Genomic DNA, 16,681 nt, shown 5'->3' with positions numbered 1-16,681 from the left:
ATTTTTCCAGGAAAAACACGACCGACTGGAGGCGTGACGTGTGGGCGGAGCTAAAGAATCACGAGCGCCAGTAGGCTTTTGTGTTGAGAGCGACATTACCATGAGGAAAAAAACATCATCCAAAACAAACCATGGCTAACAGTCAGATTCAGCCGTTTATTTATGATCCAGAATCAGATCCCGAGGCTGAAACTGAACGAGAGCAGCAGCAGCAACGACTCGTTCCGAGCGGGGCTCGAACCCTGGTCTCCGGCATGGGAGGCGGACGCACTAACAAGGAGGCAGAGATATTTTAAGCAGTTTTACTCACCGCCTGCGGTTCCAACACACGATCGTGACCCTTTTTCGTTGGGATTGCATCATCCTTAAGAAATAAACGATACGCAAATCCGTCGTCAAACTGGGCCTTGTTTGTAAAACAAGCATCTTCGAAATGCAGGGAACAAACACAAACACTTGCACAACTCCGTTGATGCTCTGTAAAATTAAACTCCATCCACTGGTCCCTTAATGCTGTTTTTTCTTTGGTAATCTGTGCAGGGTTGTCTTGCCCTGGCAACCAAAAACACACTCCTTTTGTGACATTTTGCGACGCTGTCGCTCTGATCAGTGATTGTCTGTGCTCAGCCTCTCTCTGCTCTGCTCTACGGGAGCGCGCGCTCTTCCGGCAGACGCGCCCTTAGGACCCATATAAGGAAATTCCGCTCCATCTAACGTCACACAGAGCCATACTCGAAAAAAACTTTCCGAAATTGGAACAAAAATACTCCTTCAAACGTACAACTTATTTTTTTTTTTTACTTTGTCCATGTTTAGCATGGGAATCCAACTCTTTAACAGTGTAAAAAACTCAGTATGCATGAAATAGCATTTCACCCCCCCTTTAAGTGGCGGTAGTCTCTGCGTTCAGCGCAAATCCCGCCCTGCAGCTGATTCGGCCGGAGACACACTGGATGCGTGGCATGTCCGTTTTTAATTCAGCTCCCATGTTAACAGGTTAGAGCTTGTAGGCTGCCTGCATGAGACGCGCATCTCAGGCGCATCTCATGCTAGAAATAGAACCGACGCTTATTTTTCACGTGACACGCGCGCGTGTTGGAAGCGTTTCCAGGCAAAATAGAATAGGAAAATATGTTTATATGTCATTTTGCACACAAATACATATTAATTCATGACACTTTGATGTTTTAAAGTCTATAGGTTGATATAAATTCAGATATTAATGTAATTTAAAAAATAAATTCATAATTATCGATTTTCAAATATTGCACCTGTCAAACATAGTCTATTTTGCCATCAATACTGATGACGGTGTCCTTTATCAGTAGGCTTTATATTTTTGCTCAACATGAAGTATAGATATTGTTGTCATGAAGACAAGAGCCTGGTCTGTCTGCGGTCTCCCTGTCACCTACAGCAGCAGGCACGGCACGGTTCTGGTGAAGCAGGCCTACAAGCTGGGATTGGTAATGCTGCACTGTAATCATAGTTATTTATTTATATTTTTCATTATATTTTATTATATGATATTGGTTTGAGACTGAGAGTATTTTATTTAGTGGAGAACTTTGCAGCAGTATTTTATTTCTTATTCTTTTTTTTATTTTATATATATTTTATTAAAAAGTATTTTTTTTTTAAAAAGTGTATAGTAATAAACAACCTGCAGTTTAATGTTTGCATTTCTTTCCCTTACTGTACAGAAAATGAACCGAACTGTGACTTTAAAACCAAGGTACGTACCGAACCGTAATTTTTACGTACCGTTACACCCCTATAAGAAAGAGAAAAAAATTTATTTCCAAGATTGCGCTTGTCTTTCTTTTCAAATTGCTTTGAATTAACCTGTAAGCGATAAATCTGATAGATTCTCTGCTTGCCTGCGGTGCAATTAATATTGACATTTTGTACTATTAGTTAAATGCACATATTTTGAAAACTGAGCCACTATTTATTTATCTTAATCCATAAGTAGATTGTCGATCAATTTAATTATCTTTTTTTCAGTGGTCTATCTTCAATAGAAAATGAGAAAACGTGAGAAGGCACTTCCTTTACTGTGTGAATAGTATTGGCATGTGACATCTAACGGCACATTCTCACTGAACTCAAGATGCATCCAACGAGCTGCTAATGGAGCATTACGTACAGAGAGAGAGAGAAACAGACATAGCAGCGCTGATTCTCATTTGTGGAATTACAGTATGATATAAATAGAAATATAATATTTGACTTGAGGGTGTAAGAAAACTATTTAAAACATCAAGAAAATTATTTTCCTTGAAGATATGAGAAGTAAATGCGTTCAAATTTAGTCAGTTACTCACCTGAAGTATCCAATAATAAAGATAGCCACTAGAAGAGAGCTGAAGGAAACTGCATAGCCCACTGTGTACATGATGTGCAGCCTTTCAAAAAATACCTGCTGTGGGGACAAAGACATAGCGTGTCAAATAACGATTGATCTCGGTTCATTAAAGACAAATGACTGTAATGTAGCTTACTCTCTTTTTGTTGGATTCTGGGGATTTGATGCATTCAGTGTAGTTGACCCAGCTCTTGTTTAAGCTTTCTGCAAGCACCCAAGAACCATTAGAGTCACACCTCCTGTAAGCGTGTCCTGAAAGATTGATAAGAACTTTGTTGAACATGAACTTTGCTTGTTTGGAATTCTAGCATACTGTACAGTAGCTATGCTGCCTATAAACTGTAAGAAATAGTATGCAAAACATTATCCAACAATACAAGTTTGAAACTGTAGTAAATATTATTTAATTTGACATTTTTTGATTGTGTAAAATTGAAGGTAAAATCAATAAAGTTGCATTGTGGGTATTCCATGTGTAGCAGAGTGAGGTATAGACCCAGGTTGATTGGCTGGCGTTATCCAAACAGCTGAACCTATCAGTGTCTGTACTTAATCATCATTGAGTTTCATGAGCCAATTAGTGCCTGTGTTGTGCATATAGAAGGGGGAAGTGTTTGGTTGCTTGGGATGCATTATGCTTAGTACTGCCCCTTTGTGACATGTGGTGCTTTGAATGAGTGCTAGCAGTTGGGTTATTTTTAGGGATACACCGATACTAATTTTTCCAGTACTCGCCCGATACCGATACTTTTATTTTTGGTTCTTGTCGATACGGAATACAGATACCAATATTTTTATTGCAATTTTAAAAAACATTTTATTGGGTACAGAAACCAAAGGGTACGTATAATGTTAGTTGGTTAAGTTAATTTGTTAAATATATAGTCAAGCCAAAATTTATTCAGACACCTTCAACATTTCACAGTATCACAGTTTATTCTCTATAGTTTAGAGGAGGGTAATAAAATATGACAAGAACTCATAGGTAAACTGTGTCAGAACAAATAATCTTGATCAGTTTACTTTATTTTGCTATCCTCATATATATATTTTTTTGACTGTATATCCTTTGGTTATTTTCACACATAATTGTTCCCATTAAAATATATTTGACAAGTTTTTGTTACTTACTTTTTTTATTTGCTCTATGGTTCATCATCGAATTTAAGAGCATTAGAGCCGCTCCATTGCAGTGACTTAGTACTGTAATGATGCGCTTTGCTGTAAAAATGCAGGGAACCACTCGTTATAAATCTCCTGTGATATATATCTGAAAAGTGCTGCGATTTATATTCCAAAGCCACTCATATAATGCAGAAACACTCAAGCCAGCAAAACATGTGCATGTATTTGTACTGTTGTAGAATGAGAGGGACAGTAGTAACATACTGCCTAGTGCATTACACACAGGCTGCTAGATTCACTTTCACCAGAAAGTCATGTATGCCTAAGGTGGAAAATAAATGATGTTTATACTGAATGCCCATATAAATTGTCTTTTTTTACGATTTAGTTTTAAAGGGTTAGTTCACCCAAAAATGAAAATTGTGTCATTAATGACTCACCCTCATGTCATTCCAAACCCATAAGTACTCCGTTCATTTTCGGAACATAGTTTAAGATATTTTAGATTTAGTCAGAGAGCTTTCTGTCCCTCCATTGAAAATGTATGTACGGTCTACCATCCATGTCCAAAAAGATAATAAAAACATCATCAAAGTAGTCCATGTAACATCAGAGAGTCAGTTAGAATTTGTTGAAGCATCGAAAATACATTTTGGTCCAAAAATAACAAAAACTACGACTTTATTCAGCATAGTCTTCTCTTCCGGGTCTGTTGTGAACGCGTTTACAACACTGCAGTGTAGCGACATCCGGTTCGCGAACGGATCATTAGATTTAACCGGTTCTTCTTAGTGAACCAGTTGAACCAGTTAACCAAATCGAACTGAATCATTTGAAATGGTTTGCGTCTCCAATAAGCATTGATCCACAAAATACTTAAGCTGTTAATTTTTTTAACATGGCTGACACTCCCTCTGAGTTAAAACAAACAAATATCCCGGAGTAATTCATTTACTCAAACAGTACACTGACTGAACTACTGTGAAGAGAGAACTGAAGATGAACACCGAGCCAAGATTGACTCGTTCTCGATTCAAGAACCGGTTGCAAGAAGTGCGCAAACTTGTTTTCTCGCTCTCTTTCACCTCCACCACCCCCTTCCCTTCCATTTAGTAAGTTGTGCATTGTTTTACTTACTTGTTTTTGACATATCCAATCGACCTATACATTTTCCAGTGACGAAATGCATATCCACATTCGACAAGCTTGCGCATCTCCGCCGCTGCACACTCAATCCACTCAGCATGGTTGATCAGCTCACGCACGTCAGATATACAGGCATTAATACTGAATTTTTAACATTATATTAATTGCATAGATATCCTACATAGACAACATTCATCTCTTATAACTCAATTCTGCTCTCTGTTGTTCTGTTGTCTATGTTTCTTTGTCTGAATATGACACTTATCACATGCTGTGTGGTACCGGCATTTGATATTGGGGCATTTTCCCAATAATGAGTACAAGTACAGGGGCTCAGTATCTGGTCCGATACCGATACATCCCTAGTTATTTTCCTGTCGGCCGTGTGCTGCCTATTGGCCAGTTTTCAGGTTGGTTCCTGTTTTAAAAATGTCTCTTTTGCCTGTTAAATAGAGAGGCTTATTACCTTGTTTGTTTTCAGATATGGGCCTGCAAGTATCTGTAATCCTGCGTGGTGAGCAACCATACATCAAGGATTTTCCAAGGATCTTAATTGAAGCCTAACAAACATCAAGTGATTGACTGCACTTCTGCTCTGCCCTGCTCTTGTTTTGTCTGGAATTCATCTGGGTCCATCTGTTTTGTATTGTTTTGTGTTTGGATTTAGGTGGGAGGGGTTGACCATGATACCCTGTTTTGTGTCCACATGGTTTTTCACAAGAGTGTGTGTCATGGGTATTGAGTCCGGTGTAGAAATCTGCTGGCCACCTCCCTCTTTTCTACCGTATTGTATTCTATTGTTTTGTATGTTACTGGTACAGATTTGTGATGTTTGAGACCTTGTGTGAAGTATTGTATTTGTGTGATTTTTTTTTTTTTTTTGTCTCTTTATGCTCACCCTGCCTTTGGCAACGAACCTGTGTGCCTTTAGTTTAGGGCTGTTATGTCCCGGTGTATTCTGGGTGGCGTAGTCGACTATAGGATTTCTCTTATTGGTAATCTTCGAACACCTGACCACTTCTTGCCACACGTGCATTCAGAAAATCTGCATATGTTCATACAGCAGTATAGGCATATGCATGGCTTATGAGTAGTATGGGTAGTTTTGTAGTATGTGCTTTCAAATAAGATTCACTAATAATATACACTAAGAATACAATTTGTCAACCAGTAGAGATTTTGGACTATTGTCTCTATCGTAATTATACGAACATGTGACGTTGCTGTGCTACATGGTCACAAAAACGTATAATTTCCATGCATTTAGAAGCAGGCGATTTAAGCCATTAATCAGCAGCGAGTGAAAAATGCACACATGAGGACTCATTGAAGCAAGTTATTTTTGAACGGTTAAATACACAGTTTTATGTATCAAAATAGTTTCTTTTTTTCAAGTATCCTTGTAAACAGTCATTTAGGTTTTTTAAAGCAAACAGCTGAGAAAGAAAACACGGGTAAACAGTGAGTTGGATCAGTGCAGCTCTTAAAGTGACAGCAATCTAAAACTCCTGCTGTCTCTCATTCATGTTAATCAAACAACAAGAGAAAATCTCTTACTGCTCTTGACCAAAATCACTATTGCAACTTTAATAAGAATAAGTGTTTAATTTACACCTTGAGGATATGCACTTGATTTCATTTGATTGACCCTTTACAATGTATGTAGTATTTTATATTAGTTTTTTGTCCTATCACTTGTAATTAGTTTCTTTCCTGAAAAGTTATATCTCAATTCTGATTGGTTGACTGGAATGTTGTTCCAGGATCAACAAGAATTTTGATGTTTGTTGTACTTGGTGAAATCATGTTCACCTACAGCAGATTCTGGTCCATTTTTTTTTCAGAATTAAACAATAATTGTAAAATAAAAGCAACTTTTGATATGTTGAAATAACAAGAAAATTACTTTGTGATAACGTAAAAAAAATATCTATAACAATCCACAGTCTCTTTAGGCTGGGATACCCAAGCCTAGTTTGTTTGGTGTTTTCACCTCGTCGGCTAATGTCGGCGGCAGTTTGCCTGATTCAACATGTAGTTCAAGCTATCAGTCTTAGGCACGCTAGTGGCCTGTGGTACTTTACAAACGACATTGTTGCTACTTTATAAAAAATGACCATACAGGACTGATTAAAGATAGTGACAGACAGCACTCATTCTTTAATGTTATCCATAGTTTTTGTGGCTCTTTTTTTATATAAGTATCGGTTCTGGCACTGGTATCGTTTTAAAAGTATCGAGAAAAAAAAAAAAAAAAAAACAAGACAAAAAAAACTACAGATGATAAGAAATTTTTCAGACCTGCATGGTTGAAATCATAGATGTATCTGGGGCAGGGAGTCTTGGTCAGGGTTCCAGGGAAGCCTTGAGGCCAGCATATCAGACCATCCCACTCTGGGACACAAACACCAACTGAGAGCAAAACAGAGCAGAGATTTCAATTCTCCAAAGGGCAAAATATGAAATCATAGAATCTTGCAGCATCACGTGACTCATTTTCATTCCTTCCTGATATTTAGATTACATTCCATAGCAAGACAAACATGAAATGAGCTACAGTAAAGGCCTAGTATGAAACTGTCATACATCCTTCCCATCTCCAAATAAATCATGTTTTCCTTCAGATAAAAGCTGGGCATGGATATTGGATTATATCCAACTGGCATGGAATAACATGATGCCAAAAACTGCCACATCATGCAGAGACAACAAGTGTGCTTCTGTAATAAATTAATTGTTTAATTACATTATGTATACTGAACTTGGTCAATGTACTTATCATTAGGGTTGCAAAAAAAGTGCATTTCAAAACATTTCAAGTACATTTTGGAAATATTCCAGGGATTTTTGGAAAGTTTCCGGAAATTTACCAGTTTTCCACCCCTTTTGCAACCCTACTTATCATTGTGTGCTAAAACAATCAAGCAATTTATAAATATATCAATGACTGTAATGATCTCTGCTGAAATAAACAGATGTGGAGCTGATCCAATTAATGTCAGATAGTTGAAGACATTGAATAAATCAGCAAAGGTTTCAACAGAGTCAGTCCGGCAGCTGCAGATTTCTGCCAGCTTCAGACCACATAAGCAATGAAGCGTTAAGTTTGAAAACATTAGACATGAAGTGCTTTCAAACTATTCCTTCGGAATGATTCAAAAGAAGTCTTGTGCAGTTCTGATACTATTTAAAGTCAACATGAAACAGTAATTTGTTATCCATTAATGTGACATTTAACAAGTGAAACATGAAATAAGAAGACAGATTTCATCCGTCAAAAATGATGCAATATAATGAAAACTCTTGAAACATAGCTTCAACATCTTGACATGTCAGCATATCAGGTTCAATTATTACACAACCTCCTGGTCGCAGGAACATGCGATGTAACTACAACCTTCTGTTATTTCAAATTTGTGCATTTACAAATTTTTGGGGCCATAAAAGTTTAAAAGTGTATTGAATTAGTGAAATTTCTGATACATGTTATAGACAAAAAAGGTCCATTGTCTTCTGTCAATAGTGTAGCAATGTATGAAACACAGTTCAAAGAAAAGTCACTTTCAAACCAAGCAGGTTTCTTTTGGCCAATGAGTTAAATTCACATGACCAACCCATTGCGAAATCTGAAATATTTTGCCCTCTCCCAATATTGCATGGATTCCTATTGAAATGACAATGGTAAATGTGACAGCACATTAAGTTAATATAATTAAATTTTAGGAACATGTTAAGATGTTAACATGTTTTATTATAGTTTAAGGTTTAATTGTAAAAATGATGTTTAGCACATGCACTAAAGCAGACAAAAATTAAAAAACAATTGTTGATATTTTAAGCATAAAAATATCAGATTGTCCTTTTTTTATCTCATACCCTAGGTGATGTCACCTGCTGAACTCTCGTTAGAAAATACTTATGTATGAATAAAGCAAGGTAAATTTGAATTTACGTTAATTTATTTTGGCAGAATTGAGCTCAGAAACCAAAAGAACACATACACATTATAATTAAAATGAGTCATAATTATACTAAACATTTCTCCCAGTCCAGATTAGCTCAAATAAATCCAGACATCGTCATGCACCAGTTTGAAAACTAAATATGTTTTGTACTGTAGATAACGTCATCTGCACATAATTTCCTCGTACAGAATATAATTCTTTTTATCTCCTTGAATTACACATAACCCTAAAACCTATGATGGTAAGATTAAAGGGAGATGGGAGTAAGCCAAGTTAATATTTTGAGTTGCCAGGTCACTACTGATAAAACGACCAGGAAGGCCATTATAATGAGTCATCTCCAACAGAGCTTTTTTCCCTGTTCTGCCTTATCACTTGTGACAAGTTTATAATGAAGCTAAATTAATTAACAAACTGTGCAGTGCCTAACCAAGAGTTGCCCCTAAGAAACTGCCCCTGTCTCATTAGCAGTACAGCTTCATTTACGTCGACAAACCTCATGTGACTGGGCTGACTCATTCAAGCTTTATGCAAAACATGTTTTGGAACAGATTATGATGGTCATACTTCTGGTGAATATGTTACTATTTCTAGATGAACTGTGGTGTGCAACAACAGTGGTTGAAGCGGAGAACTGAAAAAGACACTTAATTGAAAGCTGTGTGAAAGAAACGTAGAGTGGAAACGGTATCTACAGTACCTGTAGGGTCATCTGTGGAGATCTTCTGTAGACACTGCAGCTTCGCATCCAGCAGCATCTGCACCTGTTCTTCAGCTGTAATCTCATCTTCACCTGCCTGTCCAACACAAAATGCTTGATTTTATTTCTTCATTGTGTACTGAATCTTCTAAAGCCATCAGATAGCTTTATCTGAGGAAGTTATTTGCGAATCTCAGCCTATCAAGGCATATTTGAGATGTATTAGGAAACTCCATTGATTCACAAGTAAGATTTAAAGTCTCTTTCTCACTTAAAATGATCACATTGTTCTTTTTTTATTTCTTTTTACTTTCATTGTATGGAAAACAACAGATCTGAAATTTTCTGCTAATTATGTGAAAAGAATTTCATACACTTAGGAGTGATGTAAGGAAGAGAAAAAAATGAATGATTTTTCAAAAAGGTCCATAACATAGTCTCATTCCCTTATCAAAAGAAGAGTGCATTATGTAAAACTGAGTGTGTGTTGGTGTGGTTATCAAAGGGTTAGGGATGACTTTCTCTCTCCGTTTCATTTCGGGTTGCTTAAATGAGTCTGCAAGACAGTGAGAAGAGTTGAACTTCTAAATACCCTGAGGAGATGAAAGAAATTAAAAGATTCACTCTCTGTAATGATGAAAGAAAGGTTTTCAATTAATGTAAAAGTGTATCAGAAAGGTATTGGAGCTGTCATTTCTACCTCAATTAAAGTCATTTTCTCAGTCATGCAAAGCAAAGTACAGTTGTGAGCATTGCAATTTTAGCACTTTGCAGGATGATATTGAAATGCTGCTGGATCAAAAAATTTAATTGGTTATGAAATATAACATGGAAATGCATCCATTAATCTCTTACCTTTGTATTCTTTACATATAATAAAAGTGGTTCATAAAAAGATAGGTTAAGGGTTGGAGATGGGTGGGTTTAGGTATCAGGGGGCCTAAATAATTTTATCAGGAGTGTTTATAGTCTTTGTGTTTATGTGAGCGCTGATGCAGTCTAAGGTCCACCCCAAATGCTTTCATTGGTTGAGATGCATGATGGCATCCATCCCAAGCAAGTACTGATCAACATCCCACCCCTCCGGTTATGGTTTGTCAGTATGTGCATTCAGAGCCAATGAGAAAGGAATTTTCAAAATAATAATAATAACAATAATAAAAACTGCAATAAGGCACAACAAATTGCTACGTTCATATTCTACATAACTCTTTACAGTTTGCATCATCAGTATGTTTATACTGAGTTATATATGAGCTTTTTATATCACTGGATTAGTTCACTGAGGCCCATTATGCGTTTTTCACATTACAAGTCACCAGGGAATCCTGGAGTGTGACCTATGAGGGGAACCCAAGTATTACAATCAGCTTCTAACAAAGCAATTCAAAGTTCAGGAAACTAAGCACAGATGTAAACACATCAGCTTTTCCGCTTATATATAGTATACTAGTCCATATCATAACTTCTACTTACCACTTGATCCATTCCTGCAAATTAGTTTTTATGAATGAATGAATTACTTGAGCTACCTGGTTGTTTTGGTTTTCATCAACAGCCGCTTGCGCCACCTGCTGGTGAGTGACTGACAGCAGATGGAGATCATGCATCGGTGCTCTACTGCTATTTCTGCAGTTCCTGAATGTGCAATGCAGAAATTTCTAGCAAATGTGAACCACTCAATTTGTGAAAGCAAATTTTTTGTAAAGTGAAATAAAATAGACAGGTGAAACCTGTTGAACTCAGTCAGTCAGTGATTTTATGAGGCATTTCTAGAATAAATAAATAGTAAATAAATAATGGCTTGAATACACCCACTTAAATCAGTGGTTCTCAACCAGGGAAGGCCACAGAATAACTTATTCAAAATCATTTAAATCAAACTCTAATCACAGTTAAAATGCAAAAAAATAATAATAAAAAAATAACACAATTACCTGAAATACTGTCATCTTTGCTGAGAATATAAAATTAGGCAAAATCTTGTATATCACAATACTGTTGAAAGTTTAGCTTTATAAAGGCAGTAAGCCAATTTGACTTATGTCTCATGGCTATGACAGCTGATTTCAAATCCCAATTTCATGTGTGTGACTGCTCCATAAAGAGTGTCAAATGTTTCTAATCAATGAGATGTGTAGCCAAATGAGAACTATAGCCAATCAGCACCGAACACAATGAAACAGTCACTCGAAACAATGGGGTATTTGTTCACACTTGATAATCTTAAGTCTGTGCAAAAAAAAAAAAGGCTCATTTTCTAACTCCCCTAGAGTTAAACAGTTGTGTTTTAGCGTTTTTGAATCCATTCAGCTGATCTCTGTGTCTGGCGGTAGCACTTTTAGCTTTGCTTAGCATAGATCATTGAATGTGATTAGAGCGTTAGCATCTTCCTAAAAAATTAACAAAGAGTTTCGATATTTTTCCAATTTAATACTCGACTCTTCTGTAGTTACATTGTGTACTAAGACCAACGGAAAGTTAAAAGTTGTGATTTTCTAGGCTGATAGGGCTAGGATCTATACTCTCATAATAATCGAGGAACTTTCCTGTCATACCATGGGTGCCGCTGACGCAATGATATTACACAGCACCAAAAAATAAACTACCATTGGAAGTTAGCTGGGGACTATTTTCAGGCGCTGCGTAATATAATTGCGCCTGCTGCACCCAAGGTACGGCAGCAAAGTTCCTCAATTATTATGCCAGAATGAGAGTATAGTTCCTAGCCATAGCGGATGATTTAGACAATCACATTTATGCATGCATTAATGACTTGCTAATTTATTACTGTACCTTGCTGGCAGTGTAGTGGGAATAAGTCTCAGCTGTTTAAAGGTAATAATTAACGTGCACAAACATGCAGTATGACCAAGCTGACCCTCATGGAAAATAAATTTTACAAAACATTCCTAGTTTAACTGTGCTGTGCTGATAACTGCACAATTGTGAGAGGAACAAGTATGATTTTTTGGTGTTGCAAAGAACATACAGTAGCATATATTCAGGCTGATTGAAAAGGGTGTATTAAACAGAAATCATTTTGCAAAACAAAGTACAATTAATTTAGTTCATTAAATGGATAGTTCACCCTCAAGTTATTCCAAACCTGTAAGACCTTTGTTCCTCTTAGGAATTCAAATTGTTGAATAAAGTTGTTATTTTTGTTTTCTTTGCTTCCGCATAAAAAGTATTCTTGTATTTTCTTAAAATTACTGTTGAACTACTGGTGATGTCACATGGACTATTTTACTGATGTCCATACTATGTTTCTGGACCTTGATTGTGGTAGTGCTCTACTGCCCTTGCTGTCTATGGGAGTGTCAAAGAGCTCTCGGAATGCATCAAAAATATCTTAATTTGTTTTCTGAAGATAAACGAAGCTCTTACGTGTTTGGAACGACTTGAGGGTGAGTAATTAATGACAGAATTGTCACTTTTGGGTGAACTATCCTTTTAATGCATGAACAAATGCACATGCCACTGAAGTTTGTTTTTATGTGTCATTTCACCCACTGCACATGTGCCTGCATTTACTGGTCTGGAATGACAGAAAAAGAGTGCTTCAACATAATGACAAGCTAAAAAAAATGTGCATATTGTACAGATTCTATATCCACTGTAAAAAAAAAAAAAAAATTGGAAATATCGAGTTGTTACCTTACTTCCACTCTATATGGTCAGGTTGATTCAGTCATATTAAATACTATTATTGAGTTAAATTCACAAGGCACATATTAGGTCACCTGACAATACATTCTTATAGTGCAGTCAGTAGCAACGCTTTATAAAGTATAATCAGGATTATTAGTTTAGGAGAGTTGATAAGGGCTATGAAACACACCAAGCTTTTATTAAAACCTTCACTGCTCAGTTGCATTTCTCAGAGGCTGATATTAGGGATGAGCATTGCAGAAGTTGGCTGTGAACCTGAATCATAATTCAGTCAATATCTGACTGCATGTGTACAGTCTTACACATATCACACTGCAATGTTTTGTCAGCTTGAAATCGTCTACACTGAATCAACTGTCTTATTCAGCAAAAGAGAGTTTAAGGATCAGATTAAGAAAACCTAATTTGCACTTTATTGATAAACCATGTAGTTTCAACAAAAATATAGCAGAAGGATTATGAATGAAAAGTAAAACACATACACAAGTTTTTTTAAGCATATAATAATAATGACTAGAATCTAGAATCAAAATAAATAGACTGATACCCATACATATATGAATACATAGCTACATATACATAATGTGTTTAGATATAGTGTATGATACAATGCTGAGGTTGAAATCAAACAGACAGGTCTGCAATTGTTCAGTGAAATCGACTACCAACTTTTGCAGATAGTTTGCTTTAATGAAATTTCTTTGATTATCGTCTACCATGAAAACTCAAAAAGGATTTTGCATAAAATAACACAAAAGACATCTTAAACGTACTGTATATGAAGTATGTAATACTGAGTTGTTTCAGTGTAAAGAAGAAAAATAGTCATTACACGCTTGTACAGACCCAGTGTCTTACCTGAGCATCAGCTAATGTCCAGAACAGAATCACTTTGGCGAAGTTCCACAGGAGACAATCCCTCATGTTTCTGAGGTGAAGCTTTTGTCGAGATAACAAGCAATCTTCGTCCCTTAAGACTTTGTGCATCTCCTCACACACCCCAGCGACCATGATCTGCTCATGTCATCAGTTAAATACATCGTTAATTTTCCCCGAAATATTTTCTTCAGTTTCGAATAAAAAGCTCTGAATCACAAGACGTCGTGGTTCTTTGGTGTTCAAATACGTTCACATCTCCTTCACAGAAAAAAGCTTAAAATGAACTTAAAATGAAAGCAGCTGAAAGTTTGCAAACATACTCCACGAAGAAAGCCCTTCGGTCAGTTCTGCTGCTGGCGGACTCACACAGTGAATGAGACGCTCCTCCTGTCACAGAAAGCGAGCTTGACTCACACTTACTGATGGGCGGATCGATCTCAATATATCTATAATAGCCTAGTGAGTTTATCGCGATGATTGGTCCATAATATCGACACTAAGAGTTTTAACTAGTACGTTCTTCCTTTATTTTATTATCGAATGAATGTTTATCAAGACCGCAAAATTGTAAACATGAATCATATGAACATCAGTTGTAGAGATTAGGAACTATTTGTCCTTCCGCTCATCACAGAAATACGGACGCAGTAATAAGCAGCGCTTACTCGTCATGTCTTCGAAGTTGAGACCGAAATAACGTCTTTAACTTTCTGTAAGTTGTTGAATTATTATTTGTGTTCTTTTATTGATGTTAATAAATGAAATGCTAATGATGGCTTCTTTATCGTATTATTAACTGCCCATTTCATCCTCCAACAGGTAGGCTAATTACAATGGATTTCTGTCAAAAACAAAAAAATCTGACATCCCAAACATGTGATTTTCTATTCTTCTGTGAAACAAAAGCAAATGTTAGGCAGAATGTTCGACATTTACTTTTGCATCTCTTTTCCACACAATGGAAGTGAGTGAATGAGGCTCTTCTTTTCTAGGGAGCGCAAAAAGTCAGCCTGGTGATCAATGAGCTTGTGTTATGATTTACATTAAGTGAACATACTTCAGACATTTGATTATATTTTAATGTTAATTAACTAAATTACTTGTAGTAACCCTATCCATAGTCAACTAACTTTTGCATAATTGCTTAGGAAAACACCTCATGAGGAAAAAGTACTACCAGCGGGCTGGATGTCAATATAACGTCAGGTTGATGTTGGAAGTGACATCAGAGTCGGACAGATGTTATATTTGAGTTGAGAATAAATATCAGGTTGATGTCAGTATTTGACACAATTTGGCACTGACTTAACATTGGGGTTTGGTTACACAACCTAAAAACAACAAATGTCAATGTCAGCGGATGTCAGTATTGGACATCAAACTAACATTGACATGAGACTTTGAACTGACATTGAATTTTTGTATTTAACCAAATATCAATGATTCATGACATTGTGTGCCTGCTGGGATGTGACTCAGTAACAGTAGCAGATGGTAATGTGAAAAAAATACTGTCCTGTAATCTAATGTTCTTTCAAAAAAGAGGGGTCCATCTTTGCATCCACCTTCAGTCTCTTACTAAATTCTGTGGAACTGCTGGCTTTATACATGAGATGTGTGGTATATTCTGCTCTGGTATCCGATTGTTCAAACCACAGGGAGGTTCAGTGAAATGAATAACTCATAAGTAAAATCACCATATTAGTGTTCAGGAGCTGCAAATAAGATTATGTTGTGGACCTGTCCATGGTGCTGAAACATCAACTAGCAAATCCAATTCCCATTTGACTGCTTATTTAGCCACATCTTTTTTTCTTTCTTTTTTTCACTGCAACAATTCTACATTTCAGTAAAATATAGGTGAAATAGTTTATTATAAAAGGAATTAAATAAAGCAGCCTAGAAATGAAACTCTGTGTAGTAAAAACCCTGTTTGTGGTTAACCATTATAAAAAGGAGTCCTGTGGAGCAAAATGCCAACACATTTTCTCACACAGCACACTAGATATTCAGAGCAGCCCTAAGGATTCAGCATAACTCTTATCATTTGGATTCAATCTCTCTAAAGAGGAAGCGACAGGCCTTTGCTTAACTATTTCAGAAATTGAGCTCACATTTGGTTTTCTATTTTTTGACTTGATCCAAAAGCTGAAAATATTTAATGAAAGACAGCTTCTACATTTGTGAGATGTTATGTGAATAAAAGCCACATTATGGATGATGACAGGGAACAAAGCTTCATTTCCCTGTCAGGTTTGAGAGGAAGTTCAATATATATATATATATATATATATATATAGTCCAGTTACTCAGGGTCTCAGGTGGAGATTTTAACTTTTATATCAGTCACAAAAGACACATTTGATAAACCTGGTATTTATTCATATGCCCATATTCATATTAATTGCATCACCATTAATCATCATCACTGATATGTATGCAAGAAACACTCAGAGTTGGCCACTTCTATGAAGAATTGAGCGTCTTTCTGACCATGCTCTGTCCATTTTCTTTTTGTAAATAAAAGATCCTCAAAAAACAATATTTTTATATGTATTGCTATTTTGTTTACATTATGTACCGTATTTGCTTTTGCTGAATATATATTTGCATTTCTATACAAGTAATCTAAGAAGAATCTATCAAGGCCTGAATTTTCTACCTTGAAAAGTTTACACAAATTTTCTTTGTACCACTGTTGCAATTTGACCTTTATTAACTTTGCCTTAACCTAAAGGATTTACATGCAAATGAGCACAGAGAAATATCTTCAGTTCAAATTCCACAACAATCTCATTACCATCTTCTGTTTCTAATTGAGTG

General features: G+C 36.3%; 1 protein-coding gene across 1 annotated transcript in view; it reads right to left on the bottom strand.

Annotated features, from left to right (window-relative positions):
• LOC127964581 (parathyroid hormone 2 receptor-like) overlaps positions 1–14,206 on the bottom strand; it is a 58,714-nt gene extending 44,508 nt beyond the window's left edge. The window contains exons 1-5 of the mRNA XM_052564812.1: positions 13,838–14,206; positions 9,305–9,401; positions 6,941–7,051; positions 2,505–2,620; positions 2,328–2,425 (exon numbers count right to left, since the gene is read on the bottom strand). Of these exons, the coding sequence (XP_052420772.1) occupies positions 2,328–2,425; positions 2,505–2,620; positions 6,941–7,051; positions 9,305–9,401; positions 13,838–13,990 (575 nt within the window). The 5' untranslated portion in view covers positions 13,991–14,206. The remainder of the gene's footprint in view (positions 1–2,327; positions 2,426–2,504; positions 2,621–6,940; positions 7,052–9,304; positions 9,402–13,837) is intronic.
• Positions 14,207–16,681: the final 2,475 nt, after the last annotated feature.

The sequence above is a fragment of the Carassius gibelio genome, chromosome B9, assembly GCF_023724105.1.
Source record: "Carassius gibelio isolate Cgi1373 ecotype wild population from Czech Republic chromosome B9, carGib1.2-hapl.c, whole genome shotgun sequence".
Classification (NCBI taxonomy): Eukaryota; Metazoa; Chordata; class Actinopteri; order Cypriniformes; family Cyprinidae; genus Carassius; species Carassius gibelio.
Note: the sequence above shows the minus strand (reverse complement) of the source record. Positions and strands in the feature narration are given on the sequence as shown.